General features: G+C 39.2%; 1 protein-coding gene across 3 annotated transcripts in view; it reads right to left on the reverse strand.

Annotated features, from left to right (window-relative positions):
• LOC149468500 (rho guanine nucleotide exchange factor 18-like) overlaps positions 1-16,066 on the reverse strand; it is an 82,184-nt gene that overhangs the window by 11,715 nt on the left and 54,403 nt on the right. Inside the window, exons 16-20 of one of the 3 annotated variants that reach the window (XM_089670015.1) lie at positions 15,639-15,698; positions 13,732-13,779; positions 10,480-10,944; positions 7,027-7,360; positions 4,102-4,224 (exon numbers count right to left, since the gene is read on the reverse strand). In XM_089670015.1, the coding sequence (XP_089526141.1) occupies positions 4,102-4,224; positions 7,027-7,360; positions 10,480-10,944; positions 13,732-13,779; positions 15,639-15,698 (1,030 nt within the window). The remainder of the gene's footprint in view (positions 1-4,101; positions 4,225-7,026; positions 7,361-10,479; positions 10,945-13,731; positions 13,780-15,638; positions 15,699-16,066) is intronic. The other 2 variants (XM_089670013.1, XM_089670014.1) reach the window with 2 other exon arrangements.

The following is a 16,066-nucleotide window of genomic DNA, read 5'->3' on the forward strand; positions in this document are numbered from 1 at the left end:
TGAAAATAGTTGACGCTCACAAAGCTGGAGAAGGCTATAAGAAGATAGCAAAGCGTTTTCAGATGTCAATATCCTCTGTTCGGAATGTAATTAAGAAATGGCAGTCATCAGGAACAGTGGAAGTTAAAGCAAGATCTGGAAGACCAAGAAAAATATCAGACAGAACAGCTTGCAGGATTGTGAGAAAAACAATTCAAAACCCACGTTTGACTGCACGATCCCTCCAGAAAGATCTGGCAGACACTGGAGTTGTGGTGCACTATAAAGAGATACTTGTACAAATATGGTCTTCATGGAAGAGTCATCAGAAGAAAACCTCTTCTACGTCCTCACCACAAAAATCATCGTTTGAACTTTGAAAATGAACATATAGACAAGCCTGATGCATTTTGGAAACAAGTTCTGTGGACCGATGAGGTTAAATTTGAACTTTTTGGCCGGAATAAGCAAAGGTACGTTTGGAGAAGAAGGGGCACAGAATTTAATGAAAAGAACCTCTGTCCAACTGTTAAGCATGGGGTTGGATCAATCATGCTTTGGGGTTGTGTTGCAGCCAGTGGCACAGGGAACATCTCACGAGTAGAAGGAAAAATGGATTCAATCAAATTTCAGCAAATTTTGGATGGTAACTTGATGCCATCTGTGAAAAAGCTGAAGTTAAAGAAAGGATGGCTTCTACAAATGGATAATGATCCTAAACACACCTCGAAATCCACGGGGGATTACATCAAGAGACGTAAACTGAAGGTTTTGCCATGGCCTTCACAATCTCCTGACCTCAACATAATTGAAAATCTATGGATAGACCATAAAAGAGCAGTGCGTGACAGACAGCCCAGAAATCTCAAAGAACTGGAAGACTTTTGTAAGGAAGAATGGGCAAAGATACCTCAAACAAGAATTGAAAGACTCTTGGCTGGCTACAAAAAGCGTTTACAAGCTGTGATACTTGCCAAAGGGGGCAGTACAAGATATTAACTCTGCAGGGTGCGCAAACTTTTGCAGATGCCATTTTTTTGTTTTCTGTTATTTTGAAAGTGTAAATGATGGAAATAAAATCTAACTTTTGTTGACATATTATAAGAATGTCTAATCTGTAATTTGATGCCTTTTGTAGATTTTTCCATCTTTCCTTGGCTTCTTTATGCACATTAATACAAATTTTTAGCTGGGGTGCCCAAACTTTCGATCCCCACTGTACAGTGCCTTGAAAAGGTATTCATACCCCTTGAAACTTTCCACATTTTGTCATGTTATAACCAAAAACGTAAATGTATTTTATTGGGATTTTAGAGCCCGTATAGTGTAGTAGTTTATTTAATTAAACAGTAAAAAAAACTTCAAGAGAGGGGTGGATATCATGGAGAGTATGGATGAAAGCTTGTGACTTTTCTGGTGCGTGCAGGAGCCGCCATCTGTGTTCGCCCTGTTTTTCCCTTAAATGCTTGTAATAGGTTCTGTGAACCTTGTATCTATGTAAGTGGCATTTTTTATGGTAATAAAGCCTTACTACAGTAAGAGGAGTTCCTTATCTTTTGAGCACCTATCCATCGGAGTGCGGACGTAAAGATTGTTCCCTGGAAAGACTTGTGGAAGCAGAGAATCCAATGGGATACATATTGAGTGAACTATACTTTCTATGGGTCAGCTGTTAAAGGTGAGCGTGCATGCCTGAAGGAAGAGGAGCACGATAGATTTGCACATCTGTTGAAGTCACTGGTGCATTACTTTAAATGTTGGAAGAAAGACTGTTATATCTCTTTTGGACTGCATTTTGCACTTTATTAAGTGTTAGCTATCATTCACCATTTATCTGTTTTTGTATAAATTCAGAAGAGCTGCTTATCTCCTTTTTTTTTTTTTTCTTACGCACTCTTTGTGAATATTTAGCCCAGTTGAACATTTACTTGACTCATCATATATTTATTCCACTGGGGGGGTGATTGCTCAGCCGGGAATTTGTTTTACAATCATTTAATACGTTTTTGTTGATTTTCACACTTTATGCTTCAGGTCAGCTGGGTGTTTATTACAGCTCAGCCAGGTATTTACTGCTATTGTGATCATGTTTTATTTCTGATATACGTTTCACATACCGTATTTTTCGCTGCATAAGATGCACTCCCCCCCCCCAAAAATGGGGGAAAATGTCTGTGTGTCTTATGGAGTGAATATGGAACGGCCGACCCGGTACTCTCTGTCGCCGCCGCCATGTTAGAGTATGAGGCTGGCCGCTCGGCTCTTCTGTGCAGCAGTTCCTGCTCCTCAGTCCTACCTGTTCCTTGGTCCTGCGGTGTCCTCATCACTGCTGGTTTCACCGGCCGTCTTCTATCCCTGGCGCCGGCATCTTCAGTGTGAGCATCCGGCTGTGACAGCTTGCGGCTTTGTGAATGGCCCCGTAGTCTTCTGGGACCTGTCACGTGTCTCAGAAGACTACAGGGAGGGAGGGAGGACAACTTCTGCTTCTGATCGCCTAGGCAATCGCAACGGAAGTGGGAGCGGGTACCTGTCAAATTCGGGTACTCGCTCCCCAATTGGTCTGCAGTCTCTGGTCATCTCCTGCACTATGTCCGCAGTCTCTGGTCATCTCCTGCACTATGTCCGCAGTCTCTGGTCATCTCCTGCACTATGTCCGCAGTCTCTGGTCATTCCCTGCACTATGTCCGCAGTCTCTGGTCATCTCCTGTACTATGTCCGCAGTCTCTGGTCATCTCCTGTAGTACATCTGCAGTCTCTGGCCATTTCCTGTACTACATCTGCAGTCTTTGGTCATCTCCTGCACTATGTCTGCAGTCTCTGGTCATCTCCTGCACTGTGTCCGCAGTCTCTGGTCATCTCCTGTACTATGTCCGCAGTCTCTGGTCATCTCCTGTACTATGTCCGCAGTCTCTGGTCATCTCCTGTACTATGTCCGCAGTCTCTGGTCATCTCCTGTACTATGTCCGCAGTCTCTGGTCATCTCCTGTACTATGTCCGCAGTCTCTGGTCATCTCCTGTACTATGTCCGCAGTCTCTGGTCATCTCCTGTACTACGTCTGCAGTCTCTGGTCATTTCCTGTAGTACATCCGCAGTCTCTGTTTATTTACTATGTCTGCAGTCCATTGGTTCAGAATATATTTTTTCTTGCTTTCCTCCTCTAAAACCTAGGTGCGTCTTATGGTCAGGTACATCCTTTGGAGTGAAAAAATATGGTATTTTACTGTTTTTGTTGTTTTTACACTTTATTCTTCAGCTCAGCCAGGTGTTTATTATAGGTTGGCCAGGTGTTTATTGCCACTTGATTTTGATTTTTTATATATATTTCACATATCATTTGGATTTAGTGGCTCAGCCAGTTTTTTTTTTTTTAATTTACTATTGACTTTGTTTCGCAGATTTATTCTTATACATTGGGATTGATGCTCAGGAGGATGTTTATTAGTGTATTTTTTGGGTCACTGGAGGGCAGCACAGCACTATTCTTGGGGAGTTTTTATTGATGTGGGAACACATTCAGGTGCTTGCAGCAGCTTATCATTTATTTGTGGCAGTGCATGAGTATTATATCCTTATCATGGAGAGTAGTTTCTCAGTAGGAGGAGAAAGGATAAAAGAAAACTTATATCTGTTAAGGCTCCACGCAGGATCAGAGTGGTTGCTCTCTATGCCTCATGAGCTCCCATCCTGGGATCTTTGTGGAGTTCACAGGTGGGTATAGGAATCAATAAGGAGAAGCTGTGCTAAAAGCCCGTCAGTGGTTTCATCGGCAGAGACGCCCAAAGTGGTGTTTCTAAGAACTGGCAGGAGTAGTCTGCATTCATAAAAATACAAAGCATTCTGTGAGTGACTGAGCAGTACTAAGCCTGACTCGATTTTGTTCTGGGTACGGGGCAGGAAGTCCATGCGCTGTGGCCAGAACATAGCACTGTATACATATGTATCTGATGCTACATACAGTTTATACAGTGCTGACAAGAGGCACAAAAATTAATGAAGGAAATAGTTTGTTTGAACCATTTTCGTCTAAACGAACAATTTTGCAATACATCAATCCTGAAAATGGGCTTTAAAGCGGTGAACAGAAGTAGCAATGAAATATATGTTCCTGACAAGAAGCTTACCTTGAGGAAAGATTGTGATAAGACTATTTGTGAGACTAGGACTTGCTGATCGTCTGCTCCTCACTGTACTTTCATCTTTTCCAGAGAGCTTAGATGGGAACAGTAGCCTGTGATCTATAGATGCTGCAAAAAAATTACAAAAAAAAGTAAAATTAATGTGCTGGTTTCCTTATTCACATTAAATGAGTAATCCAATACTTTTCTTTATAGAAGGTTTCCAGCAGCAGTGCTGGACATCCCCTTGACAAAGTCTCAGATGACGAAATGTGCATAGGGGTGGATTGTGAATACATCGTATCTCTGTGAGCTATTAGGAGCTGGGAAGCTGGTGGCCTGCTGGAGTCTGTAGCTTATTCAGGGTGCTCTTTTAGGTGCATAAATGTGATGTTCACATATCTTGTGTTTTGCCTGCAGTCTTTTATCATTGTAGGAGTATGCCATCTACAGTGCATCCAGAAGGTATTCACAGCGCTTAACTTTTGTCACATTTTGTTATGTTACAGCCTTATTCCAAAATGGATTAAATTATTTTTTTTCCTCAACATTCTACAAACAATACCCCATAATGACAATGTGAAAGAAGTTTGTTTTGAAATCTTTGCAAGTTCTTAAAAAAAAAAAAAAAAAAAAAAAAAAAACCCACATGTACATAAGTATTCACAGCCTTTGCTCAATACTTTGTTGAAGCACCTTTAGCACCAATTACAGCCTCGAATCATTTTGAGTATGATGCTACAAGCTTGGCACACCTATTTTTGGGCAATTTCTCCCATTCTTCTTTGCAGTACCTCTCAAGCTCCATCAGGTTGGATGGGGAGCTTGTGAAAAACCACTAAAGGTAGGCTAGTGGAGAAGAATCATTCTAGGTGCTTAAAAAGTGGATCCCTTATCTGGGCTGTTTACAGAAAAGTGAGAAGGGCAAACACATTCAGTGAGTGCAACTCCAAGAGTGTGATGAAGGGAGCATGGAAGACTACTTATCTTGCTATTTCATTAACACACTGGGTGGACATTTGGAGATATTATATGAACACTATAGTTTAAGGTTATGTAATTTATGGACATAATACTGTGATCTGAATGCTTATATTTATTTACTGAATGAGCATTTTTGTCACATTTATATTTGTGTATTTCTTGGAGTTTATTAAGCAGCACTGTACTAGATAAGGATCTTGGATTCCATGATCTTTAGACGGTTTCACAATTAGATTAATAAAATCTAGCAAGCGGTGAGGTTGTCAGGCTCTGAATGAAGCATTGTGGGATTTGGAAGAAGGTGTGCCTAATCTTCCATGTCCAGCAATGGAAACTTTTCTGGCCCTCTGGAAGTACTATCAGAGCTCTACGTTCCTACGTTCAACAATAAGGGCCCAAGCACACTATTCCATGCGGTAACACAAGTCATGTGTGTGAGCATGCTGTGGTGCCATTCACTCTAATGGCACTTCAACGCACCTGCATTTTAATGTACTACCTTTGCGTGAGTTTACAAAAATGAGGCAGATCTGATGCTTTGTCCACTGTGGTGCATTAGTCAATTCAAATGAATGGCTTCCTTAATCACTTCAGCCTCCGTGACGTACCCATACATCTCCAGGTTACATGGTTAAACCAGAATGATGCCTGCAGCTGGTATCTTTTTTTTTTTTCTGGCGATGGGCTTTCATGCAACAGCGATCTTAACTGTTAATAAGCCCCTGGATTGCTTTTACAAGAGGTGGCAGGGGGTCCCCCACTCCTGTCCCCTTCCAGGGCTCTCCCCATCCCACTGAAGAGACCCGGACTGAAGTCGGCGGTTCGGCCGACTGATCATAGAGATGGCCAAGGAATGGAACAACCCCAGTCATCTTTATGGCCTAAGAAAACCGGAAGTGACAATTTGTCACTTCAGGTTTTGCCGGGATTACAATTACTTGCTTGTGAAAGCATCAGGTCAAACCAATCTGGGTATGATCTGATGAGGAAAAATCTGGGATCTAACAGACCCTGTCACTGCTCCATCTATCACAAGGGATGTTCATCCATAAAAGCAGAAAAAAAAAAAAAATGAAAGAGTGTAAAAACAAAAAATAAAATAAATGAAAAGTTAAAGCGCCTCCATCCTCCTGTGCTCACGCGCTAAGATGAATGCATACATAGGTCGCACATGCATATGTAAAATGGTTTTCGCACCAAACGTGAGGTATCGCCATGAAAGTTATAGTGAGAGCAATAATCCTGGCACCAGACCTCCTGTGTAACTCTAAATTGGTAACCTGTAAAGGCTTTTAAAGCGTTGCCTATGGATAATTTAATGTACCGTACTTTGTTGCTATTCCACAAGTGTGTGCAATTTTAAAGTGCGACATGTTAGGTATCTATTTACTCGCCATAACATCTTATTTTATATTTTACCAAACAATTGGGTATTAGATTGTTTTTTGTGCACTAAAATTCATTGAAGTGTATTTTTCCTCAAAAACAAAGCGTTTGAAAAAACTGCTACGCAAATACTATGAAAAATTGCAACTACCACCATTTTATTTTCTAGCTCCTTTTAAAATATATGTAAGATTTGGGGGTTCTAAGTAATTTTCTAGCACAAAAATTATGATTTTTACATGTAGGAGAGGAATGCCAGAAATGGCGGGGGGATGAAGTGGTTAACACAATGCATGTTAGACTGCTGGGGCGTGAATGAGCCCTAAAAGTATGATCTATCACATTAATCCTTCTGTTCAGCTGTATGATTAGATATGTGTGCTTAGTTCTATCCTTTCTATTGCATCAAACAAGTCATATAACCTATTATAATTAATCTTCATTTTAAAATGATGCTTTAAGAAAAAAATAATAATTTAGAGGCTACATAACCGTTAATTCAGATATGTCAAAATTCCTTGTGTAAGGAATGTTACAAATGAAAAAGATCAAAGTGCTCACCTGAACTATCTGTGCGATGAGAGGCTTTTCCTCTGCCAGATTTTTCCTTCCCGCTTTTGCTCAGGGCGAGTTTAGTGGGAATCTGTTGCTTAGCAAGTAATGGTTGCTTTTGGATCTGATTAGTGGCACTTAACAAATGGATAGGCACATCATTTTTCAATGCTGGCCTTGTGTCTGTGGAACTACTATCCCGACGCATAACTTCAGGTCTCTCCAGGTAATCAGCTGCTGATACAGAAGCACTGGTTTTGGTTAAAGGTTTCATAACAAGCTGACTAGCCCCTTCCAGGCTCTGCATTCCTTCACCGTTAAAGCTTGCTGAATGTGGTACACCCTAGAAAAATAAAAAAAAGTTGAATAGAAATAAAACGTCCAGACAATAACTAGTGACCAAAAAAAAAAAAAAAAAAAGAGTTGCAAAGCATATTGGTTTAGATGGTAAAGCTCAAAAGAATCTTCTTTATTTGCTGTAATACAATCAGGCTGCATATAAATACTAAGGCCAAATTATCAAGGCATATCAGGCAATTTTATTATACCAATATTTTCTATATGACCGAGTTGAACCAAAAAAAAAGGTCCACTAACCCAAGCAACTAGATTTTCTCTTGTGTGAACAACTCAAAAGATAGTATGGCTAAAATGCTACTACAATTACACAAACTGCCAGGAAAAACATATGCACATAGACAGCTGTAGGCAGTGCTACACAAAAAGTTAATTCAATGACTTCGATATTTCTAGGGTATTTACATAGCCTGACTTTTAAATCTACATTCCTTTTCTAGGTCAGTGAGTAAAGTATTAAATACAGAGAGAGGCAGACAGTTCCATGTATTTCTTCAAGAACAAATTTCTTTTAACCTTTTTTTTTTGCTGCAGCTTACACGACTATTAATTCCAAGACAGTGCCAGCATGTAAACAGACCCACGGATGCTACAGCAGTCAGGAGAGTCTGTTTACATTCAATACCCCTCCCCCACCAGATTTTTTTTTATGGAAGTGATTACAGTGCCTATAAAGATACTGGAACATTCCCACATGTAGGACATGGTATGGCCCTCCTCCACCACCACTACACGCACCAGGCTTATTTGTCCCCCAGAGTCCTCCAAAGCAGGTGACAATATGGAAAGTGGAGTTTGAAAGTGTACACATATTGCTCCCCCAGATGCTTCATGGCTGGAATTATACCCCCTGTCAAATTAAGCTGGCACTACTGCTGGCTGAATGATGCTCATTCAAGTGCAATGCACACAGTTGAGGCATGGTAGTCCAGCATTTTACAGCCACATGCTCTTTGAATTTCAATTCAAACACAGATCACTCTTCAGGGAACAACAAGAGTGTAAACGAGGCCTTAATTGGCCCTTCCCAATCAGAGTGCTGCTATATAGGAGACATCAAAAGGTTGATATAAAGTCATATTCAAAAGTACTCACAGTATACGCCTTTAAAACAATATATACAGTATCTCACAGAAGTGAGTTCACCCCTCACATTTTTGTAAATATTTTATTATATCTGTTCATGTGACACTGAAGAAATTACACTTTGCTACAATGTACAGTAGTGAGTGTACAGCTTGTATAACAGTGTAAATTTGCTGTCCCCTCAAAATAACTCAACACACAGCCATTAATGTCTAAACCGCTGGCAACAAAAGTGAGTAAACCCCTAAGTGACAAGGTTCAAATTGGGACACTTGTCTTTGTACTCCTCACCATGTTGCCGCCACACACGGTTGACACCATCTGAACCAAATAAGTTTATCTTGGTCTCATCAGACCACAGGACATGGTCCCAGTAATACATGTCCTTAGTCTGCTTGTCTTCAGCAAACTGTTCGCAGGCTTTCTTGTGCATCATCTTTAGAAGAGGCTTCCTGCTGGGATGACAGCCATGCAGACCAATTTGATGCAGTGTGCGGCGTATGGTCTGAGCATGGACAAGCTACCCACCACCCCTTCAACCTCTGCAGCAATGCTGGCAGCACTTATACGTCTATTTCCCAAAGACAACCTCTGGATATGATGCTGAGCACGTGCACTCGAGGTCGACCATAGTGAGGCCTGTTCTGAGTGGAACCTGTCCTGTTAAACTGCTGTATGGTCTTGGCCACCGTGCTGCAGCTCAGTTTCAGGGTCTTGGCAATCTTCTTATAGCCTAGGCCATCTTTATGTAGAGCAACAATTCTTTTTTTCAGATCCTCAGAGAGTTCTTTGCCATGAGGTGCCATGTTGAACTTCCAGTGACCAGTATGAGAGAGTGAGAGTGATGACACCAAATTTAACACATCTGCTTCCCATTCACATCTGAGACCTTGTAACATGAACGAGTCACATGACTGAGGAGGGAAAATGGCTAATTGGGCCCAATTTGGACATTTTCACTTAGGGGTGTACTCACTTTTGTTGCCAGCGGTTTAGACATTAATGGCTGTGTGTTGACTTATTATGAGGGGAAAGCAAATTTACACTGTTATACAAGCTGTACACTCACTACTTTCAGTGTAGCAAAGTGTCATTTCTTCAGAGTTGTCACATGAAAAGATAGAATAAAATATTTACAAAAATGTGAGGGGTGTACTCACTTCTGTGAGATACTGTAAATGTATCCAATTATTATCAAATAGCTACATTAATTTGTGTCTTTTTTTATCTGCATGCAGGTCACCTTTAAATGTAGTTACCTCAATAGTTCTTCCTGAAAAAACTACTAATGTATTACCTGATATACAGTCGACCATGCGAGACAACATGTATAAATTAGTACAAGAAAATAAATACCAAACTGTGGAAAATCAAACAAAGCCAAGGAAGTAAAATTACTACAACTAAACGTTTATATAAAAGCTCAAACTATGCACATACTGAAAAATAACTGGTTTCCCATCACATATACTTTTTTAGATATAACGAATGAATGCAAAACTGAATTGACAGCATACGTAACTAGCTACATTCTGACTACAATGTGTTTTGCTAACATAAAGGAAGAGTCTGTGTACACTGCATTGCGCCATCTTTACAATCTTAGAAGCAGTTTATCCTGGGGGCAGGTTTGCAATAAAGATGATTAGTAGAAACTATGGAGAGGATACTAGCCTGGCAGAATATGAATATATACGGTTTGACGTTTCAAATATGTTGAGAAAGGCAGCTCGACTCAAACTCCTTCTCAACTACAGTGTAGAGAAGACAAACAAGTATGGAGCATGCGTTTTTCTTGGGATTGGCCCTACATGGTGGTTAACCCCTAATTTCTTATATAACTCATGGACTGAAGATGAAGAAACCTCTGCCAACTTGCTACAGTTAAAAGACATGATCCCCATTTGCTTAGCTTTACAGTGACTTTCTCTATCTTGTACTATGAAGCTGAATTACAGACCATAGATTAATTAGAGTGAAAATTAGCTTTACCAAAGCATTAAAAAACTGAACTCTTACCAAAGTTACCTGGACCAGGTCTGGTGAAAAGGACCCAGCACTAACACTTGTTTTTTTTATCTTCTTCAACTGCTCCAAGCGCTCTCTGTCCTTCTCGACTGCTCTTTGTGCCTCACGGAGCCTCTCCAAATCATGTTGATAAGCTTGTCTTTGTTTTTCCAAATCTGACCGTTCCTGGTCTAACTTCTCCTTGTCTATCCGAGAAGTCTCCTCTCTTTTCCATAGCCTCATCTCAGCAGCCTCCATCTCTTTTTGATGCTTAGTTCTTTCACGTTCCCATCGCTGCTTTTCTTGTTTTAATTGCTCCTGCTGTTTTTGTACATTAGCCAACTCTTCTCTTTGCTTTTCAAAATTGCGTTGTTTCTCCTGCTCCAACAACCAATTACCTCTTGATGATTGCTGTCTCAGCTGTTTCTCTCGTTCTCTCTGCACCTCAAAGTAGCTGTCTTGTTGTATGACTATGGCCTGTAAAAGATCAATATAATTAGATATTCCACTCAGCTTTTTGATCAGAATTATCAAACAATTTCATTACTATGGAAGGCTAAAACGTGATCAAAATTTAGTTGGTTTAGCAGGGGCTGTTCAAATTTTGATCAATATGTGGTCATCCCTGTTCAACAGAAGTGGATCATTTGATCGACTTCATACAGAGTGACAAATTGGAAGACTTGTTGATTGGCGGCTGCAGCCACTGATAAGCACATTCTCATAGTTGAGTCCTGCTGTCAGAATACAACATCCCAGCCACGGGGAATTCCTCTATGCATCTCACTTGTTTGAATGGCCAGCTAGAAGATACAGATAAAAAAAAAAAAAAAGTCTCTAGGCACTAAAGAGGATGTCCTTTCCTAAATCTGGTAGATGTATGTTTTGTAAGTCGTAATTTTACATGTCACTGTTTTACCGAAATAGACTATTTAATAGTTATTATTGTTAAATATATTAACTTTCAAATATTTCCTCATATTTATACAGATTACAAGGACCTCAAATATATATAGCTACTTGTACAGAAAATTGTGTTATTTCTCAATTAACAAGGATATTTTTGCTATAAAACTGTCATGAAATAGCCTGTCCAATTACTATTAATTTAGATTAAAAAGACCATCAAACTAATAGCATTGCTTTTACATACTGTACAGTAGAACAGTTTTTAATGTGTGTCTATCTCCTTGTGATAGCAGATGTAAGCAAGGAGAAAGAGACAATAATAAAGCACAAACGCATATGTAATGTCTAATCAAGCTATCCAACCGACTAAGAAAAACTATCTAGTCTGGTTACAAATCAACTCTACAGGACCAGGGTCTGGTACCATTAGGCTGGTCCAGGCATTGGGTATACTACGTGACTATTTATGAAGTTTTATAAAGCATAAAAAGTCAGAAAACAAAAATTACATTTATGCATCAAGTTTAAAATTTTCAATTGTTTCATTATATTTTTTTTTTAATTCTATGTGCATCAATCCTCATAAATACCATAAAATATTCCAGAGTTACCCATCTGCATTCATTTCCTTTATTTTTTTTGTCTACAAATCATTCTGCTCTATCAATATTTCCCTTTGTAGCCACCCATTCAGATGCACTGACAGCAGAAACTAGTATAGGTGATGATGAATGGTGAGACAGCGTGAAAGAACATAACCCCAGGATCCCTTTAGACAAGTATGTCTAAAGGCCATTGGACCATGAAGACTTTAGCTGTGCTGATCAGTTGTTTGATTACTGCTCCAAAAGTAGGTCTGGCAGATTGTAATTAAGCAAATGATATACTACACAACAAAAGCCTACACCAACCAGTGCCCATCTCTCTCCCTGGAACATGAACGTCCAAAGGGTGCCTGGGAATTAGTTATTTCACCCTGTTTCAGATGATCAGCAGTACAATGACTTGGGGCATTGCAAGGAACCATGGGAGAAATAATTTTGTAATCAGTGGGATACTGATGTATCAGTAAGAATAAACATTTCAACAATACTAATACAGCATAATTTACTGTAATCCGCTTAGTACACACCCCTAACTTTTGATGTATTGGGTATGTATTTACTTGGTACAACGTTATCTTCTAAATTGTACCCAAATATATGGTATTATATTGTGTTTGTGTGAACAATATAGATTTGATAAACAGTGGCACAATAATCCTGATATAAGATATATGTAAGAAACTGCAACTGCCATTTTATGCTACAGTGTCCCTTTTTGTCCCACTCCCTGGTTTGGGGGTTTACGTAATCTTCAGGCCTAAAATGTGCATTTAAAAACGTGCAAAAGAAGCCCCCCAAAAAAAAACAAAAAACCCCCTCCAACAGCGAAAGGTTAGAGTAACCTTGAAGTTATATATCTTCCTATTATATCGAGGCTCTGCTTCCTACTTAAAAGAGTAGTTTCCCATTCCATTCCTTCCCCCTCCACCATGGAGTCACCATCCTACTATTCATTGACAGGGTTGTTTGTAAGCTCATACACAATCTTCTAATCCTATTTGATCTCTGCTGTTTATAAGCATGTGCCCCTGCTGTAACCATTGGAAATGCTGTCTATGCTAAAGAAACCTTAACCTTCTTGTACCGATATACTGTTCTAAATCTTCAATAAAGAGCTATGGGAAATAAAAACACATAGACCTGGAAATGTTACCTCCAGAGAGTATTTGCTGAATGCCAGACTCACCATTTTAAAAACATGCCTCTGCATTTTATTGTGTAATATATGTGCAGTGGGTATAGAAAAGAATCACCCCCTTTAAAATACTCACATTTTGTTGCTTTTGAAGACGGACACAGTTAATAAATTAATACTGAAAAAAAAAAATTCCAACTCAGTGATTCCGTTTTTGTTTTTTCTGACACGTTGGTGTTATATCGTTCACTTGGATGTTATAAGTTTAACCTGAGCAAATACAGCTGGATAAAACAAAAACTTTGTCCGTCTTCATTTCAGGCTGCAACATACCAAAATGTGATTTTAAAGGGAAGGTGATTCTTTTCTACACTGTAAAATAACCATCTCAAATGGGTGGGTCAAGGCAGATAACAGGTGAAGTACTTACATCACTGTATACTAATCAATTAGCATTAACAAATGATTTGGAAACAAATTATTTTATATCAAACAGGAACTCCTGCTTCCACCTGACAAGAGTGAATACATTGATCACATTTATTGGCAGACACAAATCCATTACAAGTACTACACCAACAACAAATTGTTAAAAAGAAAAAAAAAGTTACTTGCCTGTAGACTATACAGCAACTGCAACAGTGTTTGCATCTTGTTGACGAGCTGTAAGAAAATATCAAGGTCAGAATGCATAACTATATTTATTTAGAAATATCAATCACCACTAAGAAACAATACTACAAAAGAAGCATATTGTGTAAAAGCCACAGAAATCTCAGCCACAGGTAACTATACAGCTAACAACTTTATTACCAATGGGAAAAAGCATCTATACAACCCCTATTATAACCAATGAATACAGTTGATATAAAGTCTACACACCCCTGTTAAAATGTCAGGTTTCTGTGATGTAATCCCACATGATCCAGCCATCTAAACTATCCAGAGAAGGGAGTTCCTGTAAGCAGGCATCAGCACCCATCCATCCCTTAAAGGGACCTCTGGCCAGCTGGATCCTTTTATTTTCCATGTGCTTCTGACACCACCCACCTAGAGGGAGGATTATCCTTGACCTAGACCAGATCCATATCCTTAAGGAGACCTCTACTGATTCATTTAATGCGTATATATATATTACGCATCTGGTGAGTGCGTAATTTTACCACACTATTTGGAGCACCACTACTGGATTTTACTGTGATTCCACACTATTTATCTGCACAGACTGTCACCTTCATTTTAACATATACTGGGCATTTAATTTAATTTTATTGAAATTATTTATTGATGGACAGACAATTATAATACTCTTTATTTTTAGTGCTGCACTTATATATTTTAAGTTATGAAGATGAATCCTTCAGAAAAAGGATACCTGGTAAAATAGATGTCTGTCCCCTGTGTATGTGTAAAATCAACGTACCCTCTGTGTGATCAGTGAACTTATATATTATTTAGAGGCTACATTACACAAACTCCAGTCTCTCCATTGCAAGACAGCTCCAGTCTGAAAGTGAGAGCCACACTGTGGAGATGATCAGCGAGCCCAGGGGTGTTACAGGAGGGATCTGTACACCTAGACAGGTCTCATGTGGGGAAGCTCATTTACGAGCTTTCCCTGGTCTAGCACAAGGCATTCAGGGTAATGCAGTTTGAGGCTTAACTAATGTATTACACACAAATAATTCCCTCCCCTCCATCACAAGGAGAAAATGCAGCCATGTTAAACCAGGAACATCAAGGAGTAACAAAAAGGCCATTAACAATCACAGGCAAAGGCAGAATTCAGCTTACAATAAACACTTCTGCTTCATGTACACAATGTGTACATTGCAGTAATTTTTTTGTTTTTTGTGTTTAACTGTCGAAAGGAAGAATTACCATTTAAAGCAGAACTAAACCTTCTAATCCTTTACAGCCAAGGAAGCTGCCATTCTAGCCTCTGCAGTTGCCATGGTGCTGCACAAATCCCTGGAATGTAACTCTTTTGGGAAACTGGTGGGTTTAATTTTGCTTTAATAAATACCTAAACCCTCCTATCCATTACAGCAAATACAGTAGCATTCTTAGCCAACCAAGATTGTGTTGTCAACGCTAAAGATAGACTGTGTCATATATGTCCATTTTTAATTTACCTTAAATACCACTTTAATGTGGGCTCAGCAAAGCATTTTTAATACCAATTCCTACTTTTGACACTTAATGAGATGCAGAACATCAAGAGAAAGGTCTCTTACAAGATACATGTAGAAGTTAAGCAGCTCTTGCTTTCTTGTATCTATACTGAACTGTCAAAATAACTGGGTCTAGATCCTGCATTTTCTAAGTTTAGGTCAAACAGAAAGAGGAAATTGCCAGGTAAAGTCTTTGCAGAAACCAATACTTACACCAATCAGCAATATTGACCACATGTATCTCCCCCCACAGTGCTTGGTGGTCCCACCCATCAATTTAAGAATAATGAGAGGGTTGTTTTTAATATTTTAATGGTGGTATTCATTTTAAAATGTTAGTTTTATTACCTCTGATTCTTGACATGTGGAAGGATTGCTGTTTTCCAGCAATGTCACTGACATTTCCGACTGTGGAATAAATGCAAAAAAGTTAAACTGAATAACTCATTAAAATGACGTATATCTGTAAGCACTGATCTTTCAAAGGGCCTCGCTCTAGGTTTTTTTCATTTGGTTGGCATCATTTTATGACATGATGCTTCAAACGGACCTTCAGTCATTTTGTTATTTTTCCTGATATTAAATATTCTGCCCTGTGTTATCTTTGAAAAGTCAAACATTCATTTGGTGCCAGTAAATACCATATATTTTATATTTCTGCTTTCTGCTTTTCTTGTACGCATAGGCAAGTGACGTGTTGTACAGCACTCGCACTGACTCCCAGGACAGAATCGTCAGGTATTGTTTTTTTTTTTCCCTCTCACTCTAGTGAGCAT

This window comes from Staurois parvus, unplaced genomic scaffold (assembly GCF_062004578.1).
Source record: "Staurois parvus isolate SC_StPar_1 unplaced genomic scaffold, SC_StPar_1.0 ptg000086l, whole genome shotgun sequence".
NCBI classification, from domain to species: Eukaryota; Metazoa; Chordata; class Amphibia; order Anura; family Ranidae; genus Staurois; species Staurois parvus.